This window comes from Sander lucioperca, chromosome 5, assembly GCF_008315115.2.
Source record: "Sander lucioperca isolate FBNREF2018 chromosome 5, SLUC_FBN_1.2, whole genome shotgun sequence".
NCBI classification, from domain to species: Eukaryota; Metazoa; Chordata; class Actinopteri; order Perciformes; family Percidae; genus Sander; species Sander lucioperca.
The window spans coordinates 36,489,342-36,509,173 of NC_050177.1; the positions used below are offsets into that span (position 1 = coordinate 36,489,342).

At 38.9% G+C, this 19,832-nt stretch overlaps 4 protein-coding genes and 1 long non-coding RNA gene across 10 annotated transcripts in view; 3 read left to right on the forward strand and 2 right to left on the reverse strand.

The window, feature by feature from the left end:
- LOC116038942 lies at window positions 1-19,648 on the reverse strand. Its single transcript, XR_004102207.2, has 3 exons — window positions 19,355-19,648; window positions 820-821; window positions 1-11 (listed from the first exon to the last, which is right to left on the reverse strand). It is a non-coding gene; the product is annotated as an uncharacterized LOC116038942 (long non-coding RNA).
- Window positions 1-19,832, forward strand: part of smtnl (smoothelin, like) — a 45,455-nt gene that overhangs the window by 22,824 nt on the left and 2,799 nt on the right. For 3 of the 5 annotated variants that reach the window (XM_036001303.1, XM_031283657.2, XM_031283658.2), the window contains exons 9-10: window positions 80-231; window positions 4,470-5,299. In XM_036001303.1, the coding sequence (XP_035857196.1) occupies window positions 80-231; window positions 4,470-4,596 (279 nt within the window). In that variant the 3' untranslated portion in view covers window positions 4,597-5,299. Of the gene's footprint in view, window positions 1-79; window positions 232-4,469; window positions 5,300-19,832 lie in introns of those variants that run through there. The other 2 variants (XR_004102204.2, XR_004102205.2) reach the window with 2 other exon arrangements.
- sebox (SEBOX homeobox) lies at window positions 6,118-9,924 on the forward strand. The gene is made up of 3 exons (XM_031283662.2): window positions 6,118-6,515; window positions 7,170-7,390; window positions 8,375-9,924. The coding sequence occupies exons 1-3, from the start codon at window positions 6,416-6,418 to the stop codon at window positions 9,074-9,076; spliced, it is 1,023 nt and encodes a 340-aa protein (XP_031139522.1). The 5' UTR covers window positions 6,118-6,415; the 3' UTR covers window positions 9,077-9,924.
- tmem199 (transmembrane protein 199) lies at window positions 12,930-15,686 on the reverse strand. Its single transcript, XM_031283665.2, has 6 exons — window positions 15,250-15,686; window positions 14,658-14,731; window positions 14,191-14,280; window positions 13,912-13,954; window positions 13,655-13,767; window positions 12,930-13,395 (listed from the first exon to the last, which is right to left on the reverse strand). The coding sequence occupies exons 1-6, from the start codon at window positions 15,428-15,430 to the stop codon at window positions 13,300-13,302; spliced, it is 597 nt and encodes a 198-aa protein (XP_031139525.1). The 5' UTR covers window positions 15,431-15,686; the 3' UTR covers window positions 12,930-13,299.
- Window positions 17,487-19,832, forward strand: part of poldip2 (polymerase (DNA-directed), delta interacting protein 2) — a 12,593-nt gene continuing 10,247 nt past the window's right edge. The window contains exon 1 of one of the 2 annotated variants that reach the window (XM_031283661.2): window positions 17,487-17,718. In XM_031283661.2, the coding sequence (XP_031139521.1) occupies window positions 17,531-17,718 (188 nt within the window). In that variant the 5' untranslated portion in view covers window positions 17,487-17,530. The remainder of the gene's footprint in view (window positions 17,719-19,832) is intronic. The other variant, XM_031283660.2, reaches the window with a different exon arrangement.

A 19,832-nucleotide genomic window follows, 5' to 3' on the forward strand; every position in this document is an offset into this window, starting at 1 on the left:
CACACAAAGGTCTGAGATGACACAGTTAAGTCACACACTGCCACATCATCACCAAATCTTTTTCTCTGTTTCTCTGTAGAACATTGACATCCAGAACTTCTCGTCCAGCTGGAGCGATGGGATGGCTTTCTGCGCTTTGGTCCACTCCTTCTTCCCCACTGAGTTTGACTATAACTCACTATTGCCCGCCAACCGCAAACACAACTTTGAACTGGCCTTTGGAACTGCAGAGTGAGTGATGGCAATATCAGAATATAAAGACAAGGCAGCTTTTTAGTGTGTTTCTGATATGATGGATATGATGCAGTTTCATTCATTCCATATTCATTGTAGAATTGAGTGAAGCGCTAACATTAGAACATGGTGACACATTTGGAGGGCAATAGTTTGTTATAACATTACCTAGACATACTGTAACCATAGATAGTCAAATTCATTCATGAGTCTTATTGTTGATCAGAATTGTATAGGCTTAAATCTGACCTACATTTTTACCTTTGTTTGTTTTGTATTCCTTTGAATGCTCATTAATACTTTGCGTTACAGACTTAGCTTTTGTTTTATAGCCCTCTGCAAAGTTGTTATTCTATATGCCAGAACACACACATTTTATATTGGAATATTTACTACTACTGGATTTAAGAATATATTATTCTACGACTGCTGCTGCAGAATTAAGCTGATTTGACTGAAAAACAATATTCCCTTGGTCACAGAGTCAATCCATGTGTAGTGGCGGCTTCACATTTGACCTCTTAAAGAGATCATAGAGCAGAGACTTATAGATGAATTATTACATGCATAGTATCGTTCTTTAACGCCTCAAAACATGTTTGTTAGGATATAAATGAATAGTCCGTGTTTTCATCAGGACTATCCAAGACACCATTAGATATTAGATGCTGAAAATGGCTTGAACTGATATTATATTTTGATAATCGACTAATTGTTTAAGTCATTTTCAAGCAAAACCACCAATCATTCAATGGTTCCAGCTTCTCAAATGGGAGGATTTGCCGCTTTTGTCTGTTCTGTAGCATTGGAAACTGAATATCTTGATTTTAATATGTCACCTTGTGCTTTAGGTAATTGTGTGAATGCTGATTCAGCAGCATGTACAGTATTGTTATTCGATTCTTTTGGTTTTTTGGTCGTCTAACTTCTGCATACGTTCAGCTACAAAAAACATTCAAATATCAAAATGTTCAGCTCTTTAAGCACATGATGGGACTTCTTCAACATTTGTTCTGCTATTTATACTTTTTAAAATATGTATATTTTATATATATATATATATATATATATATATATATATATATATATATATATTTTATTTATTTATTTATTTATTTTTTTTTTTACAATTAAAGTCAATGAGAGCAGGCCTCAAATTCTTCAAATCCTCTTTTTCAAAATCTATCTCCTCCTTCATACTTTCACCTACAGACGTCATCCAAACTTTAAACCATTCAGGACAAATTCAGCTATTCAGGGTATATTAAGCGTTTTGATATCTTTTACAGTTTTTGTGAAAAAAAAACTGTTTAAGTTTCGTGTTCCTTTCAGGCATTTTCATCAATTATAATGGGTGTGTTTTGCGTGACTTACAGTGGGTGATGTCATCGCTAGAGCACGGAGCCTTAATCTTAGTCTCTTCTCTGTAAATTGCTCTCACGCCCACAATTTTTACTTGTCATACATTTGTATGTTAAAACGTAGGCATTATTGTCTAGTTTCAGAAAATATGTTCATTTAAGCGATGTGAGTTATAGTTTTTGAATTATCTGCCTCAGAGCGACAAGACGGTTGGTGGATCTTCCATTGACGATAATGTTATTTATCCTCATTCTCTCTTGAGCCAAAACGCAAACGCAAAATATTTTGAAACTGCGATTTCTGAGTCATTTTTTATTTTTATCTACACAAATTATATATACCAGAGTTTTTTTGTGATTGTTGCGGGCAAAAATCCTTGATTACGCAGCACGTTTTCTTAAAAAATGTGATGGAATATGCGGGATATTTATGCAATTTTATGCGATGAAATTGCGGGAACTTGCAAAAACTGCGGTTTCATCATGGCTTCATCGTGGGGTTTGCAGCTTTTCGATGATGTTCACGTCGCGTAATTACGTCACTTCATAACGTCACTTCATAACGTTCCCATGGCAACAGGGGAAAATGGCTGCTCTTGTGTGAAGTAAACGCAACATTTTTCAACTTTCTGCTAAGATATATGTGACTTTTTTGCAACGAATTTATGAAAAATAAAATTATGAAATCATGCAAGCCCCACATATTGTGCGCGGAAATCGGCAATTTATGCGGCGAAAGTGTGGCGTATTTGAAAAAATGCGTCCCCCGCATAAATATGCAGACTTTGGCTGATTATGCATTGAATTATGCGATCGCATAATCACGTTTTTCTGGAGCGACTGATATACCAATACATTCACAAAGGCCTTGTGGCGCTCGGGATGAGGTCATTTCACTGCTGCCACCTAAAGTTTAGGCTGTCTGAGCCTTCTTTTCACAGGTGTCTCTCAGTGTCCTTTAATGGCAGCAGTCTGACACAGCTGACATGGTCGTTAGCTGATTACAGAGATCAAAGGGATCTTGGCCACAACTGATTAGTAAACATGACGCAGCATTTTTGCCAGACAGTCAAATTGCAACTACAGACAGTAATATGAACAATGACAGAACATTAACATTAATTTATATAAACGATATATATATATACAGTATATATGTATACAGTATATATATAATTAATATAGATTAATCTTGATGTTAATGTCTGTAACACATTCACACACAGGGCTAACCCTAAATAAGTTATTATAGATCAACTCTTCAGGCTTTAGACCTCATCTGATGTTTTATCCTTATTCCAACAAAGACACTAAGGAAACCTTGACTTCTTTTGAGTACACTCAAGCTCATTTAAGTCCTTGCTGTGAAACTCCCATTTGAACTTCTTTAATTGCTTAATATATATTGGAATTCTTCTTACATATTTTAGCCAGCAGATGACTATGGCAGCCATTCATTTGCAGTTACAGAGTTTATTGATATAAGCTAAATAGTAGTTTGACACAGATACACACACACACACACACACACACACACAAACATTTTGTATGACAGGTGTCGAGAATCAATCAGACTGGATAAAATAACATTTATTCTATTCTGATTCGCCAGTGACATAGCAAACTAATCCCGGAGGAGAAACCAATCAGAGACCACTTCAGGTCACATGCTTGCTAGAAGTTGAAATATGTATATACACATTCATTAAACCAGCGTTGCTGACCCATGAAATCACATTAAACATGATGTAGCCCATACATCGTATGAGTAAACAATTTTAATTTCAAGTTGTTCAACTAGGTCTATATATTTGTTTTTCTAGAATTGTGATGGGGGTGGCACCCTAGCACCCTTTAATAACAAGCCGCCACTGGAGATAAGAAATTCTGTGTATGAAATGGGTTGAGAAATGGAAACATTATAGTGATATTCAAGAAAAAATACTGCTCCCTGTTTACTTGTTGCCATTAAAACGGACTTACTGTAGCTATGATTGGCCTCGCTCGAGATAACAGAACCGGATTTGTTCAGGTCCCCTGTTGTATCCCCTGACCAGTCGGCTATCCTAACCTTAACTACTCGAGGTCAATGCCTAACTTCAACCAATCAGGCTGCTTCTTAGGGCGGGACTTGCCTAAAACTGCTCTGGGATCCATAATAACGCGAACCATGCATACTTATCTTGTGGATTTTCCGAGGAAATACAATTTCTAATTAGTTGACGACGAATTGAGGCAGGGTCTCTCAACTGCCGACAAATTGCCACCGTGGTGCCGCGATGTGTGCCGAACGGATGTCGCTCGCTTGCCACTGCTGTGCCACTGTTGTAAAACCTACAACTTTCATAGAATATGGCTATTATTCAACTTTTTAAAGACATACATATTAACTAGAACAATTATCACTTTTTCCACATTTTCCTACAACTTCACCTTCTTACACATTTTAACCAGCAGTCCAGTTTAGCTTTAGCCCTAGCTTTTCAAAAAAAAAACTTATTCCATATTCCATATCTTTTTTTACATTAGTGATGTTATTCAACTTGTCAATGATATGTATACTAAATAAAACCATTCCCACTTTTCCAACTATTCTCAATACTTACATTTCTCACCGATTTAGGCTGTTAATCCAGTTTAGCTTTAGCAATTTAGCTATTCAGCATTCACAAGCATTTTCTGCAGGAAATGCATTTTCTAGTTGTGTTTTTTCCACGATTTCCTGACATTTTGTAGACCAATCAATGGACCAAAGAACCCCTAAATGGATTTCAGCCTGACAGCAATAACATTCTGACTTTTCACAATGCCAAATCCTGTTTTGTTTGGGTTATAAAGCGTTCCCTTCTGACTTGCGTTTATCTGTGTCTCCAGAGTAAAGGCATGCTGCGACCGGCTGATCGAGGTGGAGGACATGATGATCATGGGTCGTAAACCAGACCCCATGTGTGTCTTCACCTACGTCCAGTCCCTCTACAACCACCTGCGCAAGTTTGAGTGAAGCTCAAAAGCAAAAGGATGTAATTTCCTCTTCTCCTTTTAGACTTCACCTTTTTGAACCTCTTCTTCCTTCTTTGTACCCATCTGTGAGCTGATTAGAGATCCAGAGCAGGCATGGGAGCACTTTGAAAAGACTACACTACCCCCTGGTGGTAGATTAGTGAATAATCCTCCACATGCAGGAAAAGTGCTCACATACACAGTGGACATTGACTCATGGGGATAATTGTGTGTGTGTGTGTGTGTGTGTGTGTGTGTGTGTGTGTGTGTGTGTGTCTAATGTTAACTGTATACGAAGATGAATTTACAAGTAATGTCTGGGTTGGTTTGTCAACAGTAGTTTTTTCTGTGTGTGTGTGTGTGTGTGTGTGTGTGTGTGTGTGTGTGTGTGTGTTTATATTATATATTAGACAAATTGGACAAAGGTTTCAACTATTGTGTTTTATAAATCTTTATTGTCACCACACGCGCATGTTTGAAAGTGAGTGTCCATATTAATCTTTAATATTTCACCGAAGGAGAGGATGTGTGTTTCACAAATGTAACTGTATAACTAAACTGTTTGTGGGGCAGAATAGCTGACTTAATAAAATGATATGTTGCTGACTGATATTTACATCCACATATGCTGTGACATTGGGTTATTGAGATAATATTGAGATGTGGAAAATTACATCAATAAATTGTACTGTGTGACACCTTAATGTGGACATTGTGTATCCTTACTGGGAATCAAAGAGACACATTTCTGCATTGTAACAAAAAAAAATCAAATCCAAAAACTATTATATAGAGGCTATATATTCTTTTTTATTTAATAAAGAAGTTCTTTTATTATATAGTAAATACAAATTGAACACTCTTTATGATACGGGGGATCAGTCCACCATGCAAATATTATTGAAGTTATTGGAATTAAGTGGCATTATCTCTCATCTCCAGATTAAACTTGACCTACGTGGAAACTTTTGTGGAATAATTCGATGGCCAGTATCTCTAATAAAATAGGCTACAATTTTTTGTTGAGTCTGACAGACAGTTATAAAATTGTTTTTATTATTTTTGATCATAATATATTAATATTGTATGTGTCATCGTGACATTTGGCTCAGAAAGCTTGGGCTCCTTTTATTGATTCCAGCTGATTCTCATACACTTACAACTTCAGTAGTTGGTCGATCTGATAAAACATTTAAAAAATCCATTTCCTAAGCAAATCCTGAATGAAATGAGACATATTTTCAAATGAAGCAGCACAGTCATCGGCTAATTCATTGTCTAAATACCTACGTTGCGCAGGTTTTCATACACCAAATATATTTTATTGGTTTTGTTTTAAAAAACATGTTTTTATGGCTGTTCTGTTTTATTTTGTTGTTTTGTGAAGCACTTTCTAACATGGATTTTGAAAAGTGCTCTATAAATAAAGATTATTATTATTATTAAGTATTATTATAAACATATACAAAATAGGCCAATATTTTTTGGAATTTATGCTATTTTCCTCTGATTTTTATCTGTTATTATAATGATACACTATTGAATGTTAGAGTGTTGGCCTATTAATCACAACACCATATCCTCAAAAACTCTTCAAAAACAGCCAGAGCAGTTGAAGAAATAATACAATGCAGTATGAAAACAACTGGTGTGCTCCATTCTCAGATGGGGATTAGAAGGGCAGAGGTGAACAACACCTGGATTTGCAGGGATGGGTTGTGGGTGTGGGGTGTCACATCTGGTGATGTGGGTATAAGAAGCGGTCACTCGTCCTCAGCTGTCAGCACAGAGCAGTGGATGTGTGTGTCTCTGTGTGAGTCATGGCTCTGTTCACGGACTCAGACTTCTCTTTACTCAAGCAGAACCAGAGAGACATGGTGGACTTTAAGGCGTTATTTGGAGAACCGGACCACTGTAAAGGTGAGTGCAATATCATTTAGAATTGTCTCTTGAATTGATCATTTTCATGTTTTGCTTCCTGTAATCAATTTCCACTGGAGAAACCACACTAAATGTAAATTAAGCATCAATCAATTAAATAGGGCGAGCCAATGAAAACACCGTAACTAACCCTAAGACAACATTCTTAATGAAAAAAGAATCCGAAATTAGGAAGAAAGAAATATTATCTAAATCGCGTGTTATAGGCTAAGTCAATATAAACATCGAACACAACCTCATAAATATTAGGCTATAGTAAGAAAAATAGCCTATATTAGTACAACATGAAAATAAAAAAAATATGCAAATTGCTTTCAGGTGTGGCCTATTTGTAAATGAAAAAAAGAAAACTTTTTTTTTTTTTTTTTACAGTAGGCTATATTTAAAAAATAAAAATAAAAATTCAGCCCTGAAGCTTGTGATTTCGTTTTAATGGCCTACAAAAACGTTACAACTCGGCGCGTTTCGACCTTAAAATCAATTAAATCTAAATTTAAATGATACATTTTTATCTTCCTCATTCTTATTTATATAATATATATAGCCCAATATTTTATATTAGGCTATATAGCCTACATGTCTTTTTTATATTTTTTTTGTTTCACTTCCCTTTTGGATTTTCTTTATTATAAGATGCCCGGAGTGAGTGCGCGCTGTCCTCTCCGGAGCCGGACAGAGCCGCCGCCGCCGCCGCCGCCGGTTTGATGGAGGGCCAGAGGAAGAGGAAGAGGACCATCTTCAGCCGAGCCCAGCTGTCCGAGCTGGAGCAGGCCTTTGCTGTGACTCCCTACCCGGACATCACCCTGAGGGAGAGGCTGGCCGCGCACACACACCTGCCCGAGAGCAAGATCCAGGTGAGTCTGCTGCTGCGCAGGGGTCTTTGTTAAGCTTCAAAACTCCCCATAAAACCCGGCTTTAACTACTCTTTCTATATTATGAATGGATTAAATGACCACTTATGTGCGTCTCAAGTAGCTCGTGACATTGTTGCCTGCTTAGGCCTATGTCGAGTTGTTTTTGGTGAGGAAAACTACAAAATATAATTTTGCTCCACAAAGAATTGACCCAAGTAGGATTTGAACAGGGGTGGTCCTGCAGAGGTGGGGGGTCCCATCCATATTTTTCCTCTAGTACAGTTAAAGAAAAGTGTAATTAATATCAATGGTGGAATATAACTAAGTGTATTTACTCAAGTACTGTACTTAAGTACAAATTCGAGGTACCTGTACTTTACATTAGTCTTTTCTTTACATGCCACTTTCTACTTCTACTCCACTATATTTCAGAGAGAAATATTGTACTAGTTACTTTACAAATTACAATTTTTGCACACAAAACACATGTAGTTTATAAAATATGATGTTTTATTATAAATTAAACTGCCCAACAATATTTAGGCCTACAAGTACAGCTGAAATGATTAGCCGATTAAACACAGAAGTGTTTTGATCGTTTCCAGTTTCTAAAATTTGAGGATTTTTCTGCATTAAGTACTTCTACTTTTAATACTTTAAGCACATTTACTTAAGTTACATTTTCAATGCAGGACTTTTACTTGTAACAGAGTATTTTTACAGTGTGGTATTAGCAGGGGTGTCAGACTGGGGGTGGAAATGGGAGAGTACCCAGGGCCATCATGTGAGGAAGGCCCAAAAAGATGCTAGAATGAATAGCTGTGGATGTGGGGAGGGGCCCATAGAGAATGCCTTTCTACAGGGCCCAGAACTCTGTGCTACGCCCTTGGGTATTAGTACTTTTACTTAAGTAAAGGATCTGAATACTTCTTCCACCACTGATTAATATGACCCGGGCATTACAAGTCTTTGCATTTCCCACAGGTGTGGTTTCAAAACCGAAGAGCCAGAAGTATCAAGATTGTGAGACACCCCAAGTCCACCAAGCCTGGCCTGGGAGGTAGAGAGGTTGTAGATCCTCCCCCTGGGCCTGTGAGCTCTGCTTTCCTTACCTCAACCACCCTGACAGACATATTCAGGCAAGAGCCAAACCACTCCTGTGAGGATGTCCCACAGATTTATTCCGACTGGATCCACATCTACAGCAACCCAGTGTCATCGCCGCCGCCATCTTCCTCATCTCTCCACCAGCAGCCCACGCTGGGTCCCTCAAAACCTTCAGAGTGTTGTCTCTGGGAGGAGGAGCCCCACCAGCGGCAGCATCTGGGACCAGCACTCCCCGGTTTCCTTCCTGGTTCGTTTCCTCAGCCTATCAGCAGGCAGCCTCACCACTCGGCCTCCGCCCGCTCCTACCAGGCTTTCAGGAACTTCAAACCCCAGACTATGGCTCCATCTGGGACTCATCAGGCCCTGTACGGAGGCAGCGCTGCAGGTGGAGGTCACACCTCTGTAGACCAGGTAGTCCCCTCCCACCCTCAGCCGGTGTACTGGGAGGTAACTCAGGGCCAAGGTCCCCACCACTCACACCCCCATCACCACCCACAGATGGGACCGCAGACCTCCATGGGCTACATCTCAGACCTGATCTACAACGCTGCTATCGTCACCAACTTCCTGGAATTCTGATTAGTCTGGATGTGGAGCATAAACATGGAAATATTAATACTGGATAATATTAATACTGGATAGCTACTATAACTATTTCTGTCTCCTTCGTATTTCCTGTTACAACATCTCCTGTGTCTACATCTGTCATGTATGTTACCAGAGTCGAATGTTCCTCAAACCTCTATATAGGCTACAGAGTTATTATCAAGTTGTAGTTTTTTAGTATACTCCAGTCATGTTTAATATGTTTGGGATTTATTTGATTTATATAATCCCACTTCAATTTACAATATTTTTCAGTTGCTTTGGATCCGTTTTCACAACAGAGTTATAATGTGCAATGCAAAACTTTAAATGCAAATAACCAAACTGGCTCGCTAAAGTCTTCAGAACACGTTTCAGTGCTTATTACTGAGAGTACAGATCACTGCATCAAATGCATCATCAATGTGTTTAGCATTTAGCATAAGCATTTCTCCTTATTCTAACAATAGCGGTAGGTGAGCAGCATTACAACATAATGCTAATGACTTCATCCCGACTGCCTTGTATGTCAAAAGTATGAAAGTGGTGGAAAGAAGAAAAATAAATATATGTTTTGAATACTATTAAATTTTGTCTGCCGGTAGTGTAAATTGTGGTTTCATGTTATAACCATGAATTCCAGCATTATTGTAGCTTTAGATTAGATTTATGTGTGAGTGTAATATTTAAGGTTTGGTGTCTTGAATAGAAACAAGTGTCGTGGTGGTCGATAGTAACAGTACAGTCATGATCATTTAGTCTTTTATGAATATAAGATTTACTGTAGTTTAAAATTTAGACTGCATTACTAGTGTATCTAACATCTACTGTATATTTACAGCAATGCCACATATGAATAACATGAGAGTCATTCTTACTTTTATATTATCAATATAAATATATATATTATCAAATACTGACTTCTGCTAAATTTGCACATGTATTTTCTCATTAATTGCTAGTTGTATAATGTTGAGCCACTGTAGATGGTGTTTTGATGAGAATTGGCTTCTGTTTGATGGCACTATTTTATTTTAAAATGCAACAATGATTACAATTCTGTGATGGGCATTTACATACAGTGTTGTAATGCCCTGATAAATGCACTGGTGGGAAATATTACCTAATTTGATTTGAGATTCTGAGTACAGCATTTTGTGTTCAGAGTTTTGCAAATTGAAACTCTTGTTGTGAAAACTGAGCCAAAGCAACCGTAAAATATGTCAAGAGTCGTGCATATATAGATCTAGTGTGTTTCTAGTCTGGTTTTGATTTTCTCTCAATAAAAAAGGACTAATGGAAGAATGCATAGAGCAGCTCACTATCCCACCAACTTGTCACACAGGGGAATCACTGTTGTACTTGACATGGATTCTTCTCACAGATGCCAGCTCCTGTTTTCCTGCTCTAAGCTGAACTGTGGCTTGTTTAATGCTTCGGCCCTACAAGTATTATCTTTCAAAACATCCTGATTAAAATGATTCTTTGTGGTAAGATACCATGACAGGAATAATTATTTTCTAAGTCAAAATATATTGTTTTCATATCTCTCTGTACTGTAAGTATCAGGAGGGTTAGGTGGACAGAGGGACGAGGAAAAGAATGAAAAATAAGAACTAAATTAAAGCCAGAGCTCAGGGGTCTATCAGCTTACAGGCTCTGTAATACTGCCTGGATTTACGTTTTGAAATATTACATGAGCGGTATAATACAGAGGCAAATATGACAGTAGTGGGCACTGTCTAGCGCTGGACAGAGATCTCTGTATATCATAATAATCTTTAATACCAAATAATCTTTCAATAAACCTTTAATCCGGGTGTCAAATCTCAGATCTTAGGAAGATACTTTTTTTGTATTCCAGATGTAGTTACATCTTTTAATCTTTCCACTGATATGACAGGACTTGATAAGAGGAGGATGGGATAGTTTACAAAAAAATATGAATTCATATCTCGAGAAGGGATCAGAGAAAACAGATCTACTGTGTTGTATGAAATAAGATACATGCTGTTACTGCTCGCAGGATGATAAGTCTTCTGCAGCTCTGGTGTACAGTAATCGTTTGATTTTGATGCGTCCATAATTCACTTTAAACCAGATACAGTAAGCACAGATCAGAAGACAATTATTAGCACATCTGTCAGGTGGAGATGGATGATAAAATAATTCAACAACAGTTCAGTAAACGGTATTAGTAACTGACAGTACAGCTGGTGGGTTATTTATTAGAGTCAAAACAAGGGCGACTACAGGGCAAAATAAAACCAACAACTTGAAAAAAATAACTCAATCTTTTTCCAGGGCTGTCAACCTTATCTCATGGTCTTCATCTGTGGATAGTTTGCTCTGTTAAGAATGACTGTGAACCACTTTTTGACAAGGTCAAGACTGAACGTGCACGCTCAGTTTTTAGTGAGGTATAAAGTAGGAGGCTATCACTAATTAAGCTCAGCGTAAGTTCATTAAGGAAGACTTTTATCCATCACATTTCTCTCTCTCTCTCTCCCAACCTAATCAGCTGCATTGTCATCAGCTGAATGTGGGCGTTCACTCTTCCAGTTACACCAACCAGATTTTGCCACAATCTCTGTGAGATATTGCGTTCAAACTTTAAATGTGTTCTACTCTTTGCTGCTGTCAGTTGTCAATTCAGGCACAATTGATGCGACCCTCCTTCACCACATTCACCTCCAGTTCTCATCATTCCCAGCTCCCAGGGTTCCCCCCAGCTTCACATCACATCCATCCAGATCTGCAGGCTTCCTTTATCCCTTCGTCATCACCACCAGTATCTAGACTCCATGTGGGTAATATTCCTATTAGTCTATATCCTCGACGCTCCACCTCCGGGATTGCTCTGTTGCCGACGGAAATTCTGCCGGATTTCACTCATTTAGGCCGGGTATCCATTGCCTTGGGCTTTCTTTGTGTTGACATTTTAAACTCTGATGGATTTATGAGGACTATGGTTAACTGCTCCGCAGATAGACCGCAGGGTAAATCTAGACAGCTAGCTAGACTATCTGTCCAATCTGATATTTCTGTTGCACGATTAAAACAACCTTTGAACGTACGTATGTTCCACCAAAACAAGTTCCTTCCTGAGGCTATTTTGCAAGAGGCGCCGTTGCTCCATACGGCGCTTAGTACCGCCCAAGACGATTGTGATTGGTTTAAAAAAATGCCAATAAACCAGAGCACGTTTTTCTCCCATCCATTGCACCGAAATCTGTGACCCGTCGTGATCTGTGTCCCTCCTGTTAAAAGCGTAGCGCCCCCCTCCGTGGTTAAGGTTAGGGACAAGGGTTTGGTTCAGGTTGTGGTAGGGGGACACTGATCTCGATGGGTCACAGATTTCGGTGTAACACCGGATTGCTGTGTAGCCAGACCCTCCTCCGCAGCTCTGCAGCGTGTGGAGGATGATCTGGCAAAGCGAGACTATATTCCTACACCCATGCCCTCTAACCCCTACAATTTAACATTGCGATAGAGTCTAATCGCCAAAGACTCTAACATATCAACCTATTATGCACCCTGTTAGTTAAACTTACTGTATTTCACTCTTAATGAAGTCTCTCCTGATTGAAATACTATTCAATATTACTTTCTGGAATGGGCAGAGTACTGATACAAAAACATTAAACTGTGTCAAATCTGAAAAGTCCTCTAACCCATACGACCACTTAGGTTGTTTGTTCCTATCCTCTAACATGACCCACAGGAGAGTAAGCACAAAAATATGATTACATCTGAGAACAGAATGGAAAGAATCATGAGTAAATGAGCCTGTATTTCCGGGAAAAATCTAAAATACAAAATAGCTGTAAATAAATAAGGAATACGATTCATGTTTTAATGTAATTTAATTTAAAAAAGAAAAAGTCTGGGCAGGTGGAATGTCATGTAAAGCAGGAGTAGTTAACAAAGTCAAAGAACAGATATTCAGTCATTTTGAATTTCCTTTCTTGTAATGTTCCAGCTTCCATTTAGTGCTATATTGTATCACTTTTTAAATTCTCAGTAACTTAAACCGTATTTTAAAAATCCACCAATTTTCCTGTCAAATAAAAAGCAAAAAGTCCACAAGCTTTTCATGGCAAAGTGAGATGTCTGTATTGAATCAGTAGGCGCCTCGGTGGGGTTGCCAAAGTTCTGCTTTGAGGGCTGCTACAGTTCACTGGTTTTGTGTTTCCCTTGTTCTTTTTGAGTAACTGCTATGGTTCCCCTAGTTCCCCTTCCATGGTCCGGACCAGCACATACAGCTCCGCCAGGCCGACTACAGATGCAGCGATCACAGCCGATATTACGCGCTGGAAGACAGGTGACAGAAACAAAAAAAGCCCCAGTTATGTAACCATTAGGTGGATACAAACACAACTTAAAGAAGAAAACATCAGACAACTTTTAGTGTAATGCAATCCAATACAAAAACATCACAAAATACAGCCTCCAATATCACCACCACATCTCAATATGATTAGTTTTATAAAGGCGGGGGTAGTTGCATGGCTTGTGAACTGAACTGCACTGCATATAAGTGCCAACTACGTGTATAGCATACTCTCTTACCGCTGCAGTGTCAGTGAATAGGTACTGACTCGCCATATATGAACAGGCAAAAGCAGCAACCACGGTGACCAGGAAGTTGAATATGGTCGCCACCACTGCTTTGACTGATCGCACTGAAGAAAGAGAGGGGGAAACAAGTTCAGAAGAAGTCCATTTTCAATATAAAGCATGTATTATTCAGCCTCTGATTGCTGGAAGGGTGATAATATAATAGTAATAAGATATTAAACGGTACTGTATATGTGTACCAAACTAACCTTGCCGTCCAAAATCTGCTAATGTTTCATTGTGGTTGATTTTCTGAAGACAAATAAAGATATTTATCACATAAGCAATGTACATTCAAATGCAACATGATATGATCCAAAAAACATCCTATTTTCTACACCGTTGGAAAAATTCTGTAAGTCTTACACCACGATTAAAAATGAGACAATTTAAGCAGTCAAGTACATGACAAGATCTCTATATTTATATATACATACCTCATAGCAAGACCTTCATTATTTTTAATGTTAACATATACAAAAACGTACCTGAGCGTTGACATTACGTGTGATTCTGTTGTATTCCTCGTTGGCCAGTTTGGCTTTAATCCTCTCAAGACGTTTGACAAGCTCGGGGTTCTGAGAGAGAAAAGTCACGGTTCAATTTCAGTTGTTTGCAGCAGAGATTTCTTCCCCAGGTACTGATTATATTTATTCTATTTTCTCCATCTGCCTTGGAAAGGATAACACTATGCTAAAAATTATGGAGGGATATAGGGATAAGTTGCCAAAATTGGGCTCCATCATCAAAAGTCTGTAGTTAGTTTCTATCACATCAATTGTATTTCAAGTTGTCAGCTTGTCTCTGCCTTGTTTTCTGCATGCTGTCAATGCAGCACAACACTGATTGATGTGTTAGAGGTTAAACAGATAAATATAATTCCATATATATATATATATATATATATATATATATATATATATTCAAACTTGGGCATGTCCATGGTTTCACTTACCCTGGGAGGCTTCACAACCTCAGGCAGGTGCAGCGAGCTATCCTCCAACAACTCATGCAGGTAGAAAGGATGCCCTGTTGCAAAAGAGCAACAAGAAAGTGTTACACAGTTACATATTGCTGCCATGGTTTCTAGTATGAATTATTTTATTGCAGAACATCACGCCAGAACTTCGGCACGGGTTTGCAAAAGCTGGAAGACAGAATGTTTTTAATATTGATACATCTAGTCTCATGATTACATGAGACTAGATTAGATTAGATTCAACTTTATTGTCATTGTGCAGAGTACAAGTACAAAGACAACGAAATGCAGTTATATCCTAGGGTGTTTAATTACATACAATTATATATTGTCGCTTAAATGTTAAGTTTGTCTGGTCTTTAAGGACAAATAACAATGCTCAACTGTTCTTGCTGAATGAAATGATTAGCATCAGAAACATATTTTGTATTAACCACCAATTCGTAATTACGAGATCCTGATCTCGTAATAACGAGATAGTAACTAATAATTTTGAGATAAAGTGTGTTTTTCTTTTGTGAATGCAACGCACTTCCTTGCATTAGAAGTTATTCTATAAAAAGTGTACCGTTGTCCTGAAGGTATTTCTTGAGTGTTCTCGCTGTACTGAAGGAGAGGGTTGGTTGTGGTGCTCCAAGAGTCTCCTCCAGTTCTTCTCTCAGTCGCTGGGGCAGAGATGAGTCCGTCTTTTCTAATAACTCCGTGACCTTATTTCTGAATTTATCCCCGACAACAAATGCAGAGGCCATGGTTTAAATCCCAATGACTCAGACAGGATGGTCGGATTTAATGCGATGCAGCTATCTAGATAAAATATACCGTTTGTCTCAATAAGGCACGAGCTGCCAGTGAACATATGTCTACAGATAAATGAGCCAAAACTATCCCTACCGGTTTTTATTATGATTATACATTGAAATTCGGCGTTGAAGCTAACTGCTAGAGGTAAATATCTCCAAGTGAGCAGCCATGTTGTGTTTGTCTTGTGACACGATGACGTACTCGCTCACATGACCAACGAACAGCGTGAAGACGTATTATTATTAGTGCGCATTTTGGAAAATTGTCAAAACATATTTATAATCTTTATAAACTGTTAATGTTTAATCACAAGCAGACAATAATGTTTTATTCCATATTCAACTCAAATGTTAATCGTTACAGCACACGTGATTTCTTTGGTGCATTCATGGTCTCCTCATAAACTCCGAAAAGAAAGAGTTGAGGGTTTTAACCTCAACAGACCTCACGTGAAATAGGCCTACTAAGTGTTTTGGTAGGGACATTTAAACAAAACTACTTTTTGGAGCCAGTTGTTCCACTTAAAGTCTGCACAACACATTAATACTGGTTGGTTTTCCCCTCTAATTCAATTCAATTCAATTTTATTTATAGTGTCAAATCATAACAAGAGTTATCTCAGGACACTTTACAGATAGAGTAGGTCTAGACCACACTCTATAATTTAAAAAGACCCAACAATTCCGCAACAATTCCTCCCAAGAGTAAGTGTGTGTCTGTGCAACAGTGGCGAGGAAAAACTTCCTAGACTAGAATTAATAGTAGTGGAGGTGTAGGGCATCGAGCAGGACCACAGCAGCAGCTGCAACCAGGATTCAGGTGCCACCCCAATTCAAGGAAATCTGCGAGGCGGAAGCGAGGGAAGAAGCTCCCCGGAGCTAAGTTAGTAACGAGCATTACTGGGACATGAATGCACACAGGTGGAAAGAGAGAAGAGCTCAGTTTGTTGTAGGAAGTCCCCTGGCAGTCTAAAACTATAGCGGCATAACTAAGAGTTGGTCCAAGGCAAACCTGAGCCAGCCTACAAAAGGTTGGTATGAATCCAACAACTATGAAGAGAAGCAGAGATGAGGGGGGCACCATGTCTGCAGCTACAAACTCTCCCCCGCCGGTCTATGCATTTTCTGCTACTGATGGTCCACTCCCTTTCCATATGTCTTTCAGTCTCTCTTTCTACAATTAACTTCCCACCACCTATCAGCACATGTTAAAGAGTTTCCTTGCAGTTAGAAGAAGAAGACATGCCTTTATCCTGCAAGGGGAAATTCACATTTTCACAGTACAGTTTTTACACACATTACACACAGGCCTGAAAATACACACAGCACACATGCTCAGGACCTATAGATGCACTAATGAAGAGATGTCAGAGTGAGGGGGCATCCCATGTTTGAGCGCCCAGAGCAGTTAGGGGTTTCAGTGCCTTGCTCAAGGGAACCATGGCAGTGCCCAGGAGGTGAACTGGCAACCCAACTCCCTACAGACTGAGCTACTGCCACCCCACAAGTCTCACATTTATCTGTCGCTGTCTATTTCATTCAAGATGTTTATTGTCACACCGGTTATACAAGTACAAACATGTAAGGTTATGCTGGGCGGCTCCATTAAAGAAAAACAGTAAGTAGAAATTGTAAGGGACATATTAAAATATAATAAAATAAGTAAATAACAAATATAAGAGGCAATGAAGGAAAACAGTAAATATAAAAATACATAATAATAGAATAAAATGAAATAACATAACATAGCATTAAGAAATGTATACATTCCGGGCCTATTTATGAAACAGTGACTATTGCACACAGAATGAATATTGCACAGGGGGTTGAATTATATTCAAGACGTTTGGTAAAGTAGCATTGAGTCTTGTATGTCATAGAAAAAACGGCATCGTCTTTCCTATATTTACCTCTATTACTTCTCGCAAGTTTATCTTAAGCATAACGTTATCGTAAATACGACTCTTCAGTTGTTCCATGAACGCGGCATCAGCGCCCTGCTAGTGCATGTTAGCTAAGCGAGCTAAGTGAGCTGAGCGTGCTAGAAAGATGGCGGCCTCTGCGTTACGCCGAGGCTTGCTGAGCACTGTCAGTAAATACAACAAGAAACACACACTTAGAATACTGTCGAGTGTCGTTGACAGCAGCAGCGGGTTTGAGGTGTTCAGACCGCGGGTACAATGCCGAGCCTGCGGACTGTCCGGCGGTGTTCAGCAGAGGAGGTTCATGTCCTCACGGTAAGAGACGCAGCCAGTGTCCTCAGACTTTAGCTAACTAACGTTACAAACTCTTCAAGATGGCACCGTAAAGATATTGGCCACGTTGTTGTTGAGATGATGGCAGATGCTTAAGATGCTTCGAGATTGTGTTTGCGTTATGAGCGTGGTGGGCAAACATGAGCTGACATTTCGTATCAGAAAAAGAGAAAAGTACGGTTGTCCTCTGCTGCCCATTAGCTAGCAGATAACTAGCCAGCATGGATTGAGATCCCTGATTTGACTGCCTGCCTGCAACCAGCTGAGTCAGTGCATGTTAAATCACTCAGTTAAAAGTTATCATCCACAGTGGACATTTTTCTTTAATTATTTGGCATGTTTTAGTAAGAATGACACTAGTGATGTCACGGGATTTATAATCCGGTAAAACTGCAACACTTTCCAACATAACGTTACTGGTTATCCGTAACAGAGTCTAAATGAATTCATTGTTTGTTGGCGGTTCGTTTGGTCAGATTACTTTGAAGTACCGTTAGTCAATTACTGAATACAAATTACAAGGCAATCTGTCAAGTTAATGCAGGTTATCTAATCTGAATGATTTATAGATTACTTCAAAATCAAACATTGAAAATATTGCACTTTACACTAACAGATAGACGCAGCCATGGTTATTTACATTTTAAATGCAAATAAAATGCATTTTGCATATTCAGCATTTACAGTTTGTCAAATCAACCCTTCCAAAACAGTACTGACACAAACTGCAGGTGTACTGTGTTCTACAACATGCGGGATGCTGTTTCTTTTGTCTACATTTTTGTAGCTGCTGTTTTTTATAGCATACAGTAGTAGAACATATTCAGAATTGGTATCATGAAACCAAATTTCATGATTTTAAAATGTCCATATTTTACAGGCGTAATTTAAATGTAATCAAGTAATCCTTGGCAATGTAACTATAATCTAATTACACATGTTTTCAAATGTAATCTGGGTTGATTAGGCTATACTGTAGTTTTTAATGTTTTGTAATCTGATTGCGTAATCCAGATTACATGTAATCTGTTACTACGCAACACTGTTTACTGGATGTGTACGGATGTTCTTACTTTATTTTTGTCTAATAAATGTTATAGTATTTAATCACTGTTTTCATATCACAACAAAGCACGAAAAGATAACATATTTGTGTCAATGCTCAACTCATGAAATATTGTGTATAGTTAGCCTACTTGCTGCCACTTGAACATCAACTGATTATCACTGATGTTATGTTAATTCATTTCAGTGTTTAACGTCACAGTCATTGATACAGTCTATGCCAGTGTCTTTTGAAAATGTTCCAGTCCGCATGCCAAATAACCTCTAGCCATTGGCAGGAGCACGGCCTTTTATTTACAGTAGTTTGATTAACTTTTTCCCTATCTGCATTCCGCGAAGACCCGCCCTACTCTGCCTCTGATTGGCTAGTACTCGTTGCCTTCTTCACAGAATGTGGCGCAAAGGAAAAAAAACAACACTGCCTGTGCTTGCTTGGTAGATGATGGCATGCTTAATGCTGCAATGACACTGATTAGCAAGAACATTTTAAAATGTCTTCATAATTAAAAGGTTGCCTCCTGGTCTATGCTGTGGCATGACTCTTTTAAACCACCTACACATGATAAGCGATTTGCTCTCTGCGCACCGCTAGGTAGGGCGCAGAGCAAAGCGCAGCGCAGGTATTCGTCATTAAGGGTGGCAAGGAAGCTATTTCCCGTTGCTAGGTGACGATAGCTGATATCATATAGGTCAGCGGCAACTAGGTCAAAGTTGAAATAATTGAAACTTTGAGCGCACCGCAAAGCGGCAAAACGCCAGGGGTAGCGCAGCGCATAGATGGGCGGCACCGCTCTCCCCATAGGAAATCAACCAAACGGTCAGCGCAGGGCGGTTTTGCCGCCTATCATGGGTAGGCGGCTTTAAGCTGCCTACACATGATAGGCTGACCTTTCAAAAGCACAACCAATGAGATAACAGCTGGTGTTGTTGTTGTTACCTTACCGTAGGTATTGAAATTGGTATTAATTGACGAGGCATTTTTCGATACTCGATACTATGGAGGCAATTCTGTCGGTGCCTAAAAGTATCGA

Coding starts and splice junctions, on each gene's coding strand:
- sebox (XM_031283662.2), top strand. CDS start 6,416: ATGGCTCTGTTCACGGACTCAGACTTCTCTTTACTCAAGCAGAACCAG. Junction 6,516..7,169: donor AGAACCGGACCACTGTAAAG/GTGAGTGCAATA, acceptor CTTTATTATAAG/ATGCCCGGAGTGAGTGCGCG. Junction 7,391..8,374: donor TGCCCGAGAGCAAGATCCAG/GTGAGTCTGCTG, acceptor CATTTCCCACAG/GTGTGGTTTCAAAACCGAAG.
- tmem199 (XM_031283665.2), bottom strand. CDS start 15,430: ATGGCCTCTGCATTTGTTGTCGGGGATAAATTCAGAAATAAGGTCACG. Junction 13,768..13,911: donor AGCAGATTTTGGACGGCAAG/GTTAGTTTGGTA, acceptor CTCTTTCTTCAG/TGCGATCAGTCAAAGCAGTG. Junction 13,396..13,654: donor TATTCACTGACACTGCAGCG/GTAAGAGAGTAT, acceptor CCTGTCTTCCAG/CGCGTAATATCGGCTGTGAT.